Here is an 18,086-nt window from a genome sequence, read left to right on the forward strand (position 1 = left end):
GCATGAGTACCCATATGTGGCCTAGGTTAAAATTATAAATGGAGAAACTTTGTTCTGTACAGTGCAAAGCCTGAATTCATGTATTTGAAGGCGCCATCTGGGTGGTGATGAATCAAAAAGAGGATCGGTTTAAAAGTATTTGCCTATTCTTTAAGATGAAAAATGTTTTTTTAACAGTTTTTTGAGCAACCGCGAATGGAAAGTATTGGAGCTCTTTCTTTGAGCATCAAGACTGGAACCTGTTTCCAGAGCCGGCTTTAGCGCTGGTGGTGCTCAGTGTGAGACTGTTTGTTGACGCACCCCAAAGACCCCCTCGGCCACAGATTCGCTCACTACTACCCTTTACCTCAAGTCTCCACAGCCACCCTCTCTCTGATGCATTTAACAGTTTTATAGGACCACTCATACCAGTGAAGGGTGTCAGAGCACTTTATATCACACACACATTACACAAAGACAATCAAAAGAGAGGTCAGCATTGTCCACACCAGAGGGACATTATCAGTTCAAGGTAATGCCCTTTGCCTTAAAGAATGCACCTGCTACCTTCCAAAGGTTGGCGAACAGGGTCTTGTCTGAATTGAAACAGTTCAGTGCAGCCTACCTGGATGATATAGTTGAATACAGTTCTACCTGGGGGATTACTTAAGCCACCTAAGGGAAGTGCTTCAGACCATGCAGCAGGCAGGCCTGACTATTAAGGCAAGCAAGTGCTAACTACGGCAGAGTTCTCTGGTGTACCTGGGCCAATCCCCAGGTACACCTGTGTACGTGTGTAAATCAGTGTAGAGGAAAAGTTAACATAAGACAGAGGATAACCAAGTGTACCGGTTACATTCCATCCACACTGGAAGGCAGCATCATTTAAGAGTGCTTGGTGTGGAGAAGTGCAAACTCAGGATTTAAAACATAACACCATGGTTGGAGGTTTTCTTTCATAATAACTATTGTTTTCTACCCAAACAAATCCATTATGCAACATTAGGATATGGAAAGACTGGGGAAAAATCATAACACTCTAATATATACCTTGCAGTTTGCATGCAGCTCCCGCATCGCTGGTGGGGGCTTTGACCTACCGTGCCTGTTGTCCTCGGAGGGGCTGTGCTGTGAACCCGCTGTGTTGCTGTGGCTGGAGAGGAGCCGCCGGATGGGACTGCAGGTCCCAGGAGCCCGTGAGGTCCGCAGCTGTGCAGCGGCCCGCCCATCCGCCCTCTAACCATTTAAAAAACCTCGCGGAACCCGCTGGCGCGGGTCCCGCATCGCTGGTGGGGGCTTTGACCTACCGTGCCTGTTGTCCTCGGAGGGGCTGTGCTGTGAACCCGCTGTGTTGCTGTGGCTGGAGAGGAGCCGCTGGACGGGACTGCAGGTCCCAGGAGCCCGTGAGGTCCGCAGCTGTGCAGCGGCCCGCCCATCCGCCCTCTAACCATTTAAAAAACCTCGCGGAACCCGCTGGCGCGGGTCCCGCATCACTGGTGGGGGCTTTGACCTACCGTGCCTGTTGTCCTCGGAGGGACTGTGCTGTGAACCCGCTGTGATGCTGTGGCTGGAGAGGAGCCGCCGGACGGGACTGCAGGTCCCAGGAGCCCGTGAGGTCCGCAGCTGTGCAGCGGCCCGCCCATCCGCCCTCAATCCTATTGGCTCCCGTTTCCGCTAAATATCATTGGTCCCCCCGGCGCGGGACGCGACGCGGGACGCCCAGGACGAAGCCCGGACAAAGGGCGGACAGTCTGTGACAGTCCGGGACAGGAGGGGGCTGGAGGTGGCTGTATGTTGGCACAGTAATAAGGTACATTGACATCTTATGAGCCCTGGTACTTTCTATTGGACCATTGCAGTAGTAACAATAGCTACCTATAGTTAGCTGCTCACTGAAGGGGGTGACAAAGATTGTGTTGGGGCAATAATGTCTAAAGCTAAACATGCCGCAGGATCGACTACTATAGATAACTATTTGGTGAAAATAGTGGATAAGATCAATCAGGAACGTAGAAAGTCTTTGGGGCGTTTGGAGCCTCCTATCACCTCTCCCCCTATTCCAACCGTTCCTGCCCCCCCGATAAATTCTTCTAAGGCTATTATTGATCCTACAGATCCGGACAATTCCATTTCGGTGTCTGACCTAGACCAAGACCAAGTTCAACATGATAGCCCAACTTCGGGGGTTGTTATTGGCTCTGAATCACGTTTGGTTGGTCATGATGATTCTCCATTGCCAAGCCCTATGGCTACAAGAGTACAGCGAGTCCCACGGGCATGTAGGAATATCACAAAGAATGCTCAAACAAAGCGGGGATGAGTCGCTCACATAAAAAAGTGACACAAACTCCATCTAGTGATGTGGGAAATTCCAATGTAGCCTCGGCCTCTACTCCGGCTACTATAGATGGAGCGCTTTTTGATCTTTTGATTAGCACCATCGAATCTAAGTTCGACTTGATTGTTAAACCCCTCCTAAACAAGTTGAACAAGGTCAATGCTGAGGTCGTAAGACTAGGAGGTTTGTTAGAATCTTTCATGAACCCCAACACTGGTGACCATGTCAGGGATAAGGCAGCAGTTGTCCCCAACCCTAAGAATACAACTGAGATTCCTACAACGGTCATGCCTAATATTCCTATGCCCCCTTCTGGGGATACATCAGAGAAGGGACCTAGTGGGACTACCCCTCCGTTGATTACAGGATGTAATTCTTTATCTAATGTTGTTTTGGGGAATCAGGTGATACAAAGTTGAGGGACAGTTAAAATTAATGCTACCTGCCAACCCGATCTACCTCCGGACTGTGCACCTTATGTGGCAGTTCTGATTAATGTCCCTCCGGTTAGCGAGAGTGGTCATAATAATCCTTACAGTGAATCGCATGCCTCTTTGAAAAATAAGACTGTGGATTGGCTTCATAGGGAGTGTGGTTTCCCAGTAGCCCTAGCTGACGAAATCTTATGCACCAGAAGAGTCAATTGGATTGGTAACTCACGTAAGAACTGCGTTGGAGACTGTATAGTTGTTAACTTTAGAAACCCTCACCTTGCCTCTATTGTCTTGAGGAAAGGTAGTTCCACCCCCTACAGTGGTCAAGGCATCTACCTCCGTTCCCTTGGTTATTTTTATAGGCATTTGCATAACCAGCCTATTATTGATCGTGAGAGGGTGGGGACAAGAGACTTTAACCTGTACACTACTTTTAATGTGGCAACATCTAACAGATTCCAGCCTCTGAGTGGTTTGGATTCTAATGATTGACTGGGATCTGACCAGGTGGATATAAGGGTGGAAGTTGTCTCCATTAAAGCTTTGGGAGGGGAGGTTAATTTCGGGGTAGCTGACCTAGAGGCTCCAGGAGTGATTAATAGTCCTGTGGATGATATTATTAATGTCAACAGACGTTGTGAGGGTGTATGTCGGGACTACGACGATGGGGGTAGACCCCCCCCCATGGATTAGTGTTTCGCCTAATCATTGTGGCCCAATTCCCTTGTGCTTAATGCACACCAATAACTCTAACCCCCGGGTATGTTCAATTGGTAGTTGGAACGTAGCAGGTATTTCCTCTAAGGATGCCTGTTTGGGCTGGCTGGAGTTTATTAATCTTTTTAACATTATATGTTTTCAAGAGACCTGGTGTCTGGATCAACCTAATTACAATGGGTACGTTTTGTATCATTTACCAGCCGTGGCATCCCCTTCAGGTAGGGCAAAAGGAGGGCTTCTGGTCTTGATTTCAGTGGATGTCCCCATTGTGGTAAAAAAACATATTTTGGTTGGGGTCCACTCCCAGATCTTATGGCTTTATCAGGAGCATGGGAGAAATGTTCTTTTAATAAACTTTTACAATAATGTTTTTGATAATACTAGGCATCAGGTTGTGTTAGCACTAGAGACCACCTTGGCTGATATTTTAATGGAGCATGATACCGTTTTTGATTACATATGGACGGGAGATTTTAACACTGCTGCTTGTCCACTCTCCTTTCAAAGGGTTTGTGGGTATAATGATAGTTTAGGAGTTGAAGTTCCCCATTTCCCACATGATAAATGTGGAGAAGCTCTGAATAAGATCCTAACCACCTATGATATGGAAATCCTGGTTAATGCTAAAAACGATTGCGGAAATATAATCCCTACTTTTAGGGGAAGAAATGCAAATACCGTAATTGATTTTATTTGCATATCCTCTAGCCTTAGTCCTTGGTGTTTAACACCGGTGGTCGTGGATAATGCGCTTAGCGACCACAACTGTATCACCATTGAGACTTTTCTATGGAAGGTGAAGCAGGGTGCAAACACGTGTACCATTGTTAACATTGAACCGCACCGACCTAATGGATCCAGGATTAGATGGAAAGGGGAAAAAGCGGAGCTTGTGTCAAACTCCATTGTTGCAGGTTGTTTGGTAGACATTTCTGCCATTTTAGAAAGTAAGGTGGTTACTGATCAAGCTGTGCATAATTTTATCAAAATTAATCATTTTATTGACAACAAATTTACGAAACATGGTAAGGCTAAGGTATCCAAACATAAGGGGTGGTTCGACCATGTTAGTACTATTGCACTGAAGGGGCTTAAAGATGCTCTACGAGCCAAGCCAAGAGATAACAGCAAGATTAGAGACCTGAGAGCCACCTATCAGGCAGCTGTTAAGAATAGGAAGGCTGAACTAAGGAAAGAAGCGTGGGATAAACTTGATCTGGCGGCAGTCACAGCTGATTCTTCTCTATTTTGGGATACGGTTAATTGTCCGTTCCTAAAGGATGACAAGATGCCTGTATTGACGGCTAATGTAAGTGAGGAGAACTGGGTCTCTCACTTTTCGGAGATTTTTGATTCAGCTAAACAGAGGGGTGACCAGGAAGAAGACTGGCCTATCATACCTCTGAATATCTCTATAGCCGAAGTACGGGGAAGTATCACCCTGAGTAACGGGGGGAAGGCCCAGGGCCCCGATGGGGTGCCTATTAACCTGTATAAATTAGACCCCCATTTGTGGGGCCCATTGTTGACTAAAGTTTTTAATGCGGTAGTTTGCAATAGAGTCCCACCTACATGGGAGGAATCCCTTATTATCCCGATTTATAAGAAGGGAGACAGGGGGGATGCGAAGAATTACCGTCCAATCTCCCTCCTGGATTCCTCAGTAAAAATCATGAGCAGGGTGCTTCTGGTCAGGTTGGAAGAGTGGGCTGACTCTAACAATATTTTGGCCAATTGTCAGTATGGTTTTAGGAAGGGTCGAGGGACTATTGAGCAATGTCTCAACCTCGACCTCCTAATAGGGAAGTATACGAGGGCTAAAAAAGGCTATCTTTATCTCTGCTTTGCAGATTTGAGCAGTGACTTTGATATGGTGGACCATGGTATATTATGGGCCAAATTATTGGAATTGGGGGCGCCCGAGGGTATAATATATTTCCTGGCGCGATTATATTCTAACCTTAGCACCAGTGTTCCTTATGGACCGGGGGGGGGAGTGTACTCCCAAGTTTAAGATAAGGCATGGTATTCGACAAGGATGTGTCCTTGCACCCCTTCTCTTTACCCTTTTTATAAATGAAGTCGATTCAGTTTTAAAAACAGTGGTGGCAGATGCCCTGAATATTAATGATCTTAAGATCCCGGTTTTACTTTATGCAGATGATGCCGTGATTTTATCTAGGACGCCCATAGGCCTACAACGTTTGATGGATAAGTTTTCTATGTTCATCCGGGATAGGAAATTGTTGATTAATAAATCTAAAACCCACATTTTGGAATGTGGTTTGGGCTTTAAAAAACCCAACTCCTATTTCATCGATGGACAAAAAGTGCAAACGGTTAATTCCTTTAATTATCTTGGCATTCATTTTACTAAGAATGGCTGCTGGTCTAGTGAGATTACTTATGTCCGGGCTAAGATGGCCAAATGTGCCAATGGGGTGTTTAAGTTTGCCAGTAAAATTGAGGATAAGCGGGTCAAAGACATGCTAACAATTTACCAAATGAGATGCCTTTCGATTGCTCTATATGGTGCTGGAGTCTGGGGCCATTATTCAGCCCGAAATCTCCAAGTAGAAGAAAACCTTTTCTTAAAGAGACTTTTGTGTTTACCTATATCCGCCTCTAATGAATTGACGCATAGAGAGCTCGGGATACAATATCTCTCAGATAACATTACTTTAAGACCTTTAATGTTATGGCGTGCCATTTGGTCCAAGGAAGAGACATCTTTAAATAGAGCAATCATTAGTGATTGTCTTCAAATGGATGATGATATGAGGATTCCATGGATCAAATTTGTAATCAATAGCTTCTCAGAGATTTATGGATTTGACATTAGAAAGGATACGCACATTGCTTCTAGTCTGTCCAAGGGCGAGATGAAGCTTATTTTCATGAGCCATATATCTGATGGGCGGGCGATGTTGGGTGGACATTCTTCTACAAGTTTGGTTTATGGAAGGTATTGTGAGTTTCTTGGCTACCAACCATATTTGAGCTACGTTAACAGAGTTTCCCACCGTTTTGTATTAACCAGATTACGGTTGGGGATTGTGCACCATTTGGTCGCCTTCCCCAATATTAAAAAATATCCGAATGGCCCCTGTCTATGTGATCACAAATCTGCACAAAGTACTATGCATTTTTTACTGTTTTGTAAAGTTTATGGTCATCTTCGTTCAGTCTTCCTAAAATCTATTTTCTTAAAATATGGTACACGTAACGTCCATGATCCAATGTAGTTGTTTTTTAACCTTAATCCTGATGTCTGTTTTTTTACTGCAACCTTTCTCCTTCAAGCGATCAAAGTTAGGAACAGCCTGATATTTTAATGGTTTTTTAAAATTTATATTGATTTGTATTTATGATAATTGGTTCTGTTATTTTGTTTTTTGATGTGTGTATACATGTGCTTTTATGGACTTTGTGTTAAGCTCCGAATAAAGCTTTATGAATTGAATTGCATGCAGCTCTTTGATAAGTTAATAGTTCTCTGTTCTATTTTAGGATTTTAACTTTTAAACTGAAAATAACTAAAGGATCTCTATCAAAATGAGTAGCCTACTGAGCTTTTCTCATAAATACAGTTCTGTGATTTGCATGGTAAATATCCTTTACATCAGGCATATTAACCCTCTGTGCTACCTTACGATGAGTCAAAACATCCACCAGACAAAACTCCGGCCTCACTCCAGGAAGAACTTTAATCACTGGAGATATCTTAATATTTTTATTGTGGCCTTAAAATTGCTGGTGGCCCAGAATGAGGCAGCAGGTGTTTTAATTAACCTTAATATACCTGCCTTAGGCCCGACAATGCGATGTTCCCCCAGTTTCAATGTCAGCAGCACTGGCCATAATGCCACATCCACACCCTGTCCTTGCAGTGTGAAACACATTCACATGTGTTTTGTTTCACACTGCCTGCTAGGGACCTCTTGGAACACTGGAAGCCGCCTCTTTGTCATTTAATTGAGTCCTGGTGCGCCGCCTGCCTTACAATGGGACGTTTTCGTGCTTCCCTTTTGTTATGCATTTTTCTCCTAGAGGGAAGAGCGTGCTCCCCATGAGTATCTGGGGGCTGTAAGAAACAAGCTGTGCACGCGCATTCATGCAGCCTAGAGGGAACATAGGTCTGGAATGGTTCGATTTTAGTCCCCTAGGACTGTGGTACAGACCACAGTATGGAGCTGGTGTGGACAACCATGGGCCATTCTCCTCATGGTAAATGCTGGGCAGAGCAGCCACGGTCCATGCAGGTAACAGCGGTGGGGCTGGGTTAGGGGGGTTACGAGGGACGATGCCGAAGGAAAATTAATTATTTATTTAATTTTCCATCTGTATCATCCCTTGAAATCCCCCCTTACCCAGCCCCATAGCTGTTACCTGTACAGGCCGAGGCTCGGGCAGAGGTATGACCTAAGTAGCCATAGAGAGGCATCTTGGGGATGGAGTGCTCTCCCATTGTGATGGGGTACATTTGTCATCCAGGGCCCTCAAGTTCTTCATTGGACTTTTGCACTATTTTAGGAGTCATTGCTAAAGCTTTCCAGTGGCGTCTGGGGGGAGGGCAAGAAGTCCTGGGACCTCGTCGCCCTGTAGCAGAATTGCTAGCAGCAGAAAAAGGGGCTACCCAAAAATGCTGACTGATTTACTGAGCTGACCCTGTGGAGGGTGGTGAATCGTGTGGGCACTGGGCAAGCAGGAGGGGAACTGACCAGTTGGTGCTCCTAGACCTTTCTGGCTTACCCCGGGATGCCTAGAGTTGAACATTTTAGAGGTGGCATGGTGGCTGGTACCCAGGCAGGGATGGAGTGCCATGCGGTGCGCTGGTGTATTTGTTGGTATGGAACTGTGGGTATTGCCCATCCCTCTGTGAGATCGAGGGGAAGTTGCCGCTAAGGCTTGCTTGCCAATAATCCCCGGGACGCCCTTGGCTGAGGGCATGGATAAGGAAAAGGGGCCTTCTGGCACTATGCTTTCTAGACTTCTGCGCTGTGGTGGAGAGTAGTATTGCTTCTACTATCTTTGAGCTGTTTTGCTGATCTTATTACCTGTAGTCTCATGACCATTATGTCTGCTTAACTGTGCTTCTCATTCCTCTCTGAACTGATGCTGTTTGAATTAAAACCATAATTGCAGTCTCTCTCCTTGTGAGTCTTCTCAATAGGGGGCAGCGACTTGCACGGTGTGAGTGCACTATCTGTAAGTTAGACATGAGAAGCAAGCAAGGAAGGTAACACCCATATTGTAAAGCAAGTGTCATGAAATAAACAAACCAAATACATTTCAGCCATGAATTCCTCAGTCCAGGGAGAAGCATTAACAAATGCATTGTCACTGGTCTCTGAGAGGCTTCATAACAGGAGCCTTCTGACAGTCAGACCTTGGTGGCACACAGACCTTTGGCTGAAGTCCCAGTGGGGCAGCTGCAATGCTTTGCTTAGGACCCAACAGAATGATAAACTCATTGTCAGATTGTAACAGGAACACCCAATCTTTTAACAACCAAGGGCTTTGCCAGACGCTCTACACACGTACATTAAACAAAGAATGGATATGTGACGACCTCAGGCGCGATGCAGCCTTTACAATGCAGCTCAAGCCACGCTGTGCCTTGACAACGCGCTCCCAACCGCGAATGCATCTTTACAACGCATTCCTATACCGTACAAGTCGTTACAAGGACTTGCCTTAAGGAAAGCGTTCTTGGACTGATGTTGGACATAAAGTCCAATATTTTACCTACTGTTGTGCAGACTTGAGTTGGAATTGTAAATTATACAGTTGGAACTCCAGCACTTTCTGTACGGCAAGTGGTTGTATTGGCTTGCGTGGTGAAGGAATGCATGTAAAGACCACGTTGTTAGGGCATGCGGGCTAAATGCCTGCGTGGTTCTGGCATACACCCCTCTGGGGACATCTCACATGATCCGGCTAGGCTTGGGTTCACGAGGGGAGGCGGAGTTAGATCTGGACTTCCCACTGGGAAGGATGCTCACCTCTTCAGACAGCAGACCCTGTGAGGCCACTTGCTTTGACACCTTTGAGGAGCAGTGAATGATTGACAGTGGGCAGCTGATGGTTGTAATAATATCAGTGCCTTGAAACCACTGTCATCAGCCTCAAGCCGCAAGTCCTAATTTGATGGCCGCTCGGTGTGATATGGCTGGTGAAAACGGTTTGAGAGCACAGAAGTGAGTGGAAACCCAAAAACAAACAAAAACAAATACATAACGAAATGTGCACGATTTTGAACAATTTCAGAGTCATCTCCCCTTCAGCGAGACGTCTCTGCCAGCCATAGGACACAATTATCTGCCTTCTGATTGGAGCATTGTAATACGCTTTCACTTGGACCAAAAGAGGCTATTTTTGTTTCAAGTGAGTAACAGCACTCTTTCTGCCTGCACCCTAACTCTTGCGTGCAGTTCCACGTGAGCATTGGCTAGTGAGAACATGGGATGTTTTTAGTGGTGTGCGAAATATTTATAAATAAATATCGTCTTGCGAATTTCCGAATTGTAGGCCTAGCCATGTTTCACAGAGTTTCCAGTGTCGATAAAATGACACATTCACATTGCTTCTCCCTGCAAACTCTTTGCCCCCATACACTCCCCCACCACATCTCACCCCTCCCCACCCCACCAGTGCTACTTGGTCCTGAAAACGGATATGCCACTTAATTGGGGGTTACATTTAACAGTGTTTTCCTCAAGACTTTCTCTAGAGTTGCAGGACATTGGTGATCCTTATTTCCTTGAAAGTCACAAAATTCCAGATTTGACTGTAGAAACCTACATGCAAACTTTTCAAACCAGAGATAGTAATTGTAGTGTTTGCGAGGATTACACAAGGTTCACCAGAGAAAAGTTTGTGTTATACTCTTTGTAAAGGAGACCCTTTAAGCAGCTTGTGCTGAAATGGGATAACAAAAAAACAAATAAGACCAAGGCAACATTTGTTTCTCTCTACCTCCTTAAACAAGCATTACGACAGCCAATAAACTCTGCTTTACTTTGGCAACATAGGTGTGGTGTATTATATTTCCATGTGATATCATAATAAAGTCAGACCTATTGCCTTTGCCGAAGCTTGTCATTAAAGGTGATGGCAATGGTACTATTTGTGGTATTAATACTGGCGGTGTGGTGGTATTAGTAGTGGTACAGTATTGGTGGTGGTATTGCTAGTCTTGCTGGCAGTGGTGTTGGAGATCGTATGCTATTGGTGGTGTAGTTGTGCTAGGGGTGGTGCTATATTTGCGATGGGATGGTACTGTGATGGTGTTGGTGTTATTGATATTGGCGGTAGTATTGGGGGTATTAGCAGTGGTTTTGAGTTGGTAGTTGCATTGAAGGCATTTGTATTTGGTGGCTGTATTGGTGGGGGTATTTGTGGTGTGGTGGTACTGATAGCCACATTCGCACTGCAGTGAGGGAACTGATACTGGTGCTATTGGTAATGTTGGTTTTGGTGGTTGTGGAATTGGTGGAGCCTTTTAGGAAGGTTATGGTTAAGGGGGCACTGGTGGCCGTGGAGGTTTGGTGTGGTGGTATTGATGGTTTTGTATTGGTGGGGGAGTGTTTTTTGTGTTTGTTGTAGTATTAATATAAGTGCTGGTGGTAGTATTAGTGTTGTAGGTGTGGGTGGTGTGTGGTGCTCAGGTAATTTGGTATTAGTGATGCTGGTGGTATTGTTGGTGGAGGTATTGGAACAGATTGTACTGGTGGTTATAATACTAGGATTGCATGAATGAGATATAAAAATCGAATGTGGCAAGTGTGAGAGTTGTGTGCATTTCTATATTGGAAAGTCCATTGTGTGGTTGACTGCAAGCCCTTCATAGGAGGGGGAATGATCCTACAAACAGCCACAGCATGAGCTGAGAGACAAATACTCCTGTGAGCGGAGCCAAAGCACACTTTATATATTTTTAAAGAACTGATAACAAAAGGTTTGGAAAGATTGACCTAATATAAAACATACAAAGGATGTGCACCATTCTTCCTTGCGCAGATGCTGACTGCATGTCCTCTGTCCTGATGCTTCTGAAAATGCTGAACGCTAGAATAATAAACACAGTGCTGGCTGTGCGATGTTATATATACGACCACATGGTGTCAGGATTGTTCCATAAACGTTTCAAAACAGACATCTCAATGTGGACTGTAGAAGATAAACCTATGGACCTTTTGACAGGCTGGTGCGGCATCAACATGTCAGGGGCAGCTGAAGTGACATCTCCCATCCTGTGATTTCCCCTCCCACGATGATAGAACAGGCTCGACAGCTTCTACCACCCTTTGGTCATCCCCACAACACCCTTCTATTTAGTCCGGGGAGATTAAAAAAAGCAGCAGTGGAAACCACAGAAAGTAAAGGGGATTCGTCGAGCCTGGTTTTCTTGTGTTAAACCTGACATCCTTATGCGTGGTCTTCCTTCGCAAATTTTGCCTTTCGCCCCTCCTGTTTTGGGGAATTCATTTTTGTTGGCATTAGGACTCAGTGCATTTCACCACTACTAATCAGTGGTAAAGTGCTTGTGCACTCCCTAAAACATGGTAAATTTGCCTATATCGAATTGGTACATTTAAATTACTGATAAGTCCCTAGAATACGGTACGACATGTACCTAGGGCTTGTAAATCAAATGCTACTAGTGGGCCTGCAACACTCAATTAGCCACTCGCTGAAGTAGCACTTTAAAATTGCACGACAAGCTACAGTGGCAGGCCTGGGACATGTATGCTAAACCTCCTTATTTAATGCATATTAGTCGTCACCCCTAAGGTGGGCCCTAAAGGTTCCCCGGGTAGGATGCATTGTATTTAAAAAAATAAGACATGGGGGTTCAGGTTTTACATGTCCTGGTAGTGACAAACACCTAAATTCGTTTTTCACAACTGTAAGGTCTAACTCTACCACTAGCTTGCGGTCTTACATTTAATAAGTGCTAACTTTGGATTGGGATCAGAGAGAGCTCATGTTTAGACTCAAATGAATTGTAATTGTAAATCCTCTTTAGTGGTAAAGTTGAATTTTAAGTCACAATTCTGAAAAAGCTACTTTTAGAAAGTTGGTATTTTCGTTTGCTAACCATTTGATGCCTGCTCCTGGATCACATGACTAGACAGTGTAGTTGGCGGTTGGCCTTTGAAGTTGGTATTTTCTTGTCCTTATCATATTGTGCATTCTGCTATTGTGCTGGATCACATGACTGTAAATGGCTCTGCTGTTAGGCTTTGTGTATTCCTCATACTGACACAAAAGGGATTAGGAGCAGGATGGTCCATCCTGCCATGAAAGATTGGGGCAGAGCTGCTACCTGCCCAACTTACACTTCAAAGGGCTTGTCTTCTGCACATACAAACGAACATGAAGCTAGCCCTCTGTCACCCCAGACTTCTTGGAGTCTAGGCAGGGAAAGGGAAGAACTTTCCAGAACCAGATGTAAGAGTAGAACAGTATGTTCCCCCATGCACCATGGCTTGACCCAGGCATAACTATTGGACCCTCAGAACAACTCTTCAGTACACTCCTAGACCTGTGGAAGACTTCTAGACTGCCCTACCAGCAGCGGACTACCCTGCTGCTACCAGAGGACTGTCCATATGCCTGAAGGACTGCCATGCTGCTTGATGGTAACTAGATCACCTCCATGAACGAAGGACCACCAAAAGTGATTCCAAGTGCTAGTTGGCTGGACTACTGTGTAAGCTATGGAACATAAAAAGCTCATGAAGCCTTGAATCCTGCTGCTGGCCATTTCTGCAGTGAGGGCTAACTCCCCCCAGTGGTGCCCGGAAGGTCCTGCACCCTCGGTAGTGATGTTGGTGGTACTTCTCCAAAAGCTGGGACTTGGAATATTTTTCAACAAAACTTCCTGGGGAACCGAAAGAAGGCCATGACCTAGCTGTCAATCAGGTGTATTGCTGGTTGACTTATCTTTGTGGTAGTGGACCTAACTTTGTGGGAGTTCCCAGCTCCAAATTCCTTTTAGTGGGACCTCTCACCAACAGTATAAAGCCTCGTGGAGCCCTCTTCAGCTATAGCTTGCAGTTTTGTTCCGCTGGAGATTTTTGACTTCCAAAAACGTTGTCTTATCTGAAGGTAACAGTCTTCACTGGGCTCAACGAGATCTGCTCCCCATTGACAACTGGTTAATTGGCCTGGAAATCTAGCCTCTCCCGCCTGGAGCTTTTCCTTCCCTTGTCAACGGATTCACTGAGACTTTGTCCAGCAGCTCCCTGGCATCGACAACTCCTCCTGGGACACAGCTGCCTTGCCCTGCTGAACTCTAACATCTCAAGAACTTCCTGCTGGATGTTTTATAGTCCTAGGGTAGGGTCCTAGGGTAAGTGGAGACCAGGCCCAATCAATCTTGTGTATCTGACCACAGCGATCGGCCTTAACTTTCGCATCTGACCTGGTCTCACTTGACAAGATGCCTGCTATTGGCGCTTGGATACTTTAGGAGCTATGTTTCACTAAAAACGTTAAAAATGTATAACTCTGATTGGAATTTAGGTTGTTGTCATTTTATTAATTTAAATGTTCTCTATTTTTCTAAATAGGTTTGGGAGTTTTCTAGTGCTGTGTTTCATTTCATTATGGGTGTTTGCTGCATAAATACTTTACACAGTGCCTGACTGCTTTTGTGCCAAGCTACCCAATAAAACAATTTCACACATCTTGTGATTCTGCCTTCATGACCCGTGAGACCAGAGCTAGCTAAGACAATACAAGAGGCAGAGAACCTCCTGTTACCCTTTGTGAACCTCAACTGATGTCTGTGCAGAGAAGTCTAACAAATATTGGTGCTCAATGTTGACCATGTGGTTAGAAGAGGTATTACTTTAAACTTTTGTGAAATAATGATTAGTCATAATGGGAAAGGAATTGGAAAAGATTGTTCATACTCACCACTTCCAAAGATGAATTTCACATCACCAGGCAACCAGAAACTAGCTTTGGCCATGACCTAGGGGCAGAGGGTTATTGCTGTGTGAGTAAGTAATGGCACAGTCATGCACAATTGAATACAGCTTTCTTTATATTATGACCTTTTCTTTGAAAGGGCTTCACATTCACCCCCAATCTGTGGAATATACTGACTACCACTGAGTGTAGCCCTTGCACTAGCCCCAGTATGCTCCCCTTAAGGCCCAGTAACTGCCCCACTGACTGTGCAGTGGGTTTCCCTGGTGCTCCGTGATGGCAAGGCTCAATCAGTATCATATCCTAACTTACCTCTGGATGTCAATGCAGGGCCAGAGTCTGCATACACCATAACCTTAGCTAAGCTCTGACTTGACCCTGGTTGTCATTGCTCCATCAACACCTGGCTGGTCTCAGCGAATGTGGAACTTTGACTGGCCTATTTGTGTGTGTGCTGCCTCCAGAGCACCAATTCATTCCAGAAGAGGGGAGTGCTAGATTAGCACCTAAGACTGCTAAGACCTCATGCAATGCAAGCACTGACTACTAGAAGTCACTGACACTCTGATGACTGCCTGCTCCCACTGAGGTCCTCAGTCAATGTCATCGCCTAACTAGGCACTAGATGTCACTGTAACATTTTTGTCCCTTGGGTATTAGGTCAAATGTACGAATCATATGGTCAGAAACACCAAAATAGACATTTGAAGTTTGAAAAACCATTAGCTTGAAAGCAAAAAGTGTGAAAAATAAGGGAGTTTGTAAAAAGTTTTAAAACATCGCAAGGGCTATTTTAGGGTAAGGGTTAGGCAAATTGTATGCTATTTATAGTAAAAGTTACTGTCTTCGACCTCGATTTGTCTTCAGGTTCTCCTTAGGATTTTAGTCAATAGTATTTTCAAGTTACCAGTTCCTGGTAGGAGGGCCATGGCCCAAGCTCCACTGGTCTTCAGAAGCACTGATTTAAAGTAATACTTCATGTGCACCCACCAACCACAATTACTACTACCGAGTCTGCATATTGCGCCTTCCAGGACACTCACCTTGTATGTAGCGGTGACAGTGTTGGTTTTGGACTGCAGCGCTGTTTGGTTCAGGATGTACTCTGCTTCCATGGTGACAGACTGCCCACAGGGCAGCTCTCCCTCAACAGGCTTAATTTTCAGGAAGCTTCCACTCGGCGAGTAGCAACGTTGGAGAGTCAACTGAGGGTAGTTGTTGGGTTGCCATGTCCAGCTTGGGCTAGAGTCAAAGCATTGCCGGTTGTGGTCATACCGAGCCTGCTCAAGGGAAGGGACACCGTGGAGAGAAAGAGAAACAGTGAACACGCATTGGCAATGCCAGTAAGTCTAGCTTATAAATGAAAGTGCCTGTTGCATCATTGATGGCTGTCGACAGACACTCAGTAAGCCATCATACACACACTCTGTCATTCATCTTTTCACTCATGGAACCATTCATCAGTCCACTGAATTATCCTTCCATTCATCGTCTGGCACAATCGCAATAAAATAAACACAGCAACATACGCAGGATAAATTAAAAGAATACATGTAGAAAAAATAAAACATGTTGCATTCTAAACATGTTGGGCATATGTTTGTAATAAGAAAACTAAACATAGCAGAAGGTGTTCGTCTTGCAAAACAATTTTAAAAAATGATACACTATTTAAAAGTCAAAACATAGCTGCCACATTTAGCACCAATGTGTTGGCCATTTGGAACAGCAATCCATAATGATCTCCTAGTTTATAGGAAGTGTCCATGTGGAATACACTGAACCACAGGTGAAATTAGTGGCAAGCAAGCAACCTGTTAGCACTGCCTTGAGATTAGTATTATCCTCTTAAGAAATAATAAAATAAAAAGAGGCACACAGGAAGAATCGAAAGGGATCTATAAAAGGAGAATATTCAAAACAAAAGGACCGGCCAATCAGAAAATGGCATCATTCACAGGGAAAAAAAGCCAATGACTGTTGCAGACAGAACCATTACCTGACGCAGTTTGCTGCTTTGGATGGAAAGAGAGTGAAAATACACTCAGGCAGACCAAATGGTATAATAGAGTGGACCCAAGGTCCTCTATGTCTGTATGTAAATGCATGCTTAAATTAACCCCTTTCCTGCTGAGCCTTTCCCCCCAGTATTGAGCCCTTTGTTAGCTATTTGGGGTAGTTGGTGCTTAGGGTTTCATAACTTTTTTCCACTTAAGCTATCCATGGCAAAGTTGAATCCTTTTTTCCAACATCCTGTGGATTCTAAATGTACCCAGGGTTTGACAAATTAGCCAAAATCCCGCAAGCTTTTTGGGAAAAATTGGGTAAAAGTGCTGAAAAAAAGCATCTGATTTCTTCCCTGCCATTAGTATAAATAAAGGGTTTGCAGTGATAAAATTACCATCTTCACAACTTTCAGGAACAGGCAGGCTTTTTTTAGAAAACCAAAATTGTCATCACAGTTTTGGCATTTTAGTGGGACATAGCCTATTTTTCATATTTTTTGTGCTTTCAACTTCCTACCAGTTAGTGGTAGAAATTGATGTGAAAGAAATAATGGATCCAGGAAAGCTATACATTTATGGAAAGTAGACAAACTTCCAAATTCGGTAAAGGGTCATTTGTGTTCATCCTTCAAAGTTTTCCTACAGAAAGTAACAGTTGAAATAAAGAAATATTGAAAACAAGGTGAAAAAACAGCCGTTTTTTTGCCTGCCTTTTCACTTGTAACTTCTTCTATGTATGGCGGATGTTTAAATGCAAAAACCCTTTCCGTCCACTGGACCCTTCTGGTTGGGGAGGTATACAGTGCGTTGAGTGGGGGATGACCTGTTCTCTGCCCCTTCAGCTCCTTATTGTAGACTAGACTGGGGAGGTATATGTGACTTGTAGGTTCACCAAGAACCCGAGTTGCCCAGAGCCAATAACTGAGCTGCACCTTGCAATGGTTTTTCATTGTGTACCACATATCCAACAATTCACTTTCTAAAATATGTGAAAAATAGGTATCAAGGAAAACAATGTATCTCCAAAATGGGAACAACATGTGGAGTTTAGAAGCAGTGGTTATTTGCACAACTCCAAATATGTGGGTACCTATACTTGCTTGTGAATTAGAGGGCATTTTCGAAAATGACTTCCTGTTTACACACAAATTATAAGGCAGAAACGCATAGAAAATCAATTGGTAATAACGATTGTTCTACTAAGTCTATCGATAAAAATGGTACCTCACTTGTGTAGTTAGGCCTAGTGGCCGCAACGGAAATAGCCCAAAACACAAAGTGGACGCATCACATTTCTTCTAGTGAAAACTAACCCTTTTTTCGCAAAGTGCCTAGCTGTGGATTTCGAACCCTAGCTCAGCTGGAACATAGAGAAACCCAGCAAGCCTATACATTTCTGAAAACTAGACACCCAGAGGAATTTAGGATAGGGGTGAGTTGTGTGGCTCTCACAGGGTTCTGTTACCCAGAAACACTTACAAACCTCAAACTTTGTAAAATAAAAAACAAATTTTCATCCCATTTCAGTGATGGAAAGTTCTGGAAACTGTGAGACACCACAAACTTCCACCCACCCAGCATTCCCCTACGTCTCCTGATAAAAATGGTGCCTCACTTGTGTGGTAGGCCTAGTTTCCGTGACAGGAAACAGCGCAAAATGCAACA

At 44.4% G+C, this 18,086-nt stretch overlaps 1 protein-coding gene across 4 annotated transcripts in view; it reads right to left on the reverse strand.

The window, feature by feature from the left end:
* Positions 1-18,086, reverse strand: part of LOC146812898 (ovostatin-like) — a 388,701-nt gene that overhangs the window by 244,618 nt on the left and 125,997 nt on the right. For all 4 annotated transcript variants that reach the window (XM_085619969.1, XM_085619967.1, XM_085619968.1 and 1 more), the window contains exons 12-13: positions 15,459-15,695; positions 14,401-14,458 (exon numbers count right to left, since the gene is read on the reverse strand). In XM_085619969.1, the coding sequence (XP_085476095.1) occupies positions 14,401-14,458; positions 15,459-15,695 (295 nt within the window). The remainder of the gene's footprint in view (positions 1-14,400; positions 14,459-15,458; positions 15,696-18,086) is intronic.

This window comes from Triturus cristatus, chromosome 7 (genome assembly GCF_964204655.1).
Source record: "Triturus cristatus chromosome 7, aTriCri1.1, whole genome shotgun sequence".
NCBI lineage: Eukaryota > Metazoa > Chordata > Amphibia > Caudata > Salamandridae > Triturus > Triturus cristatus.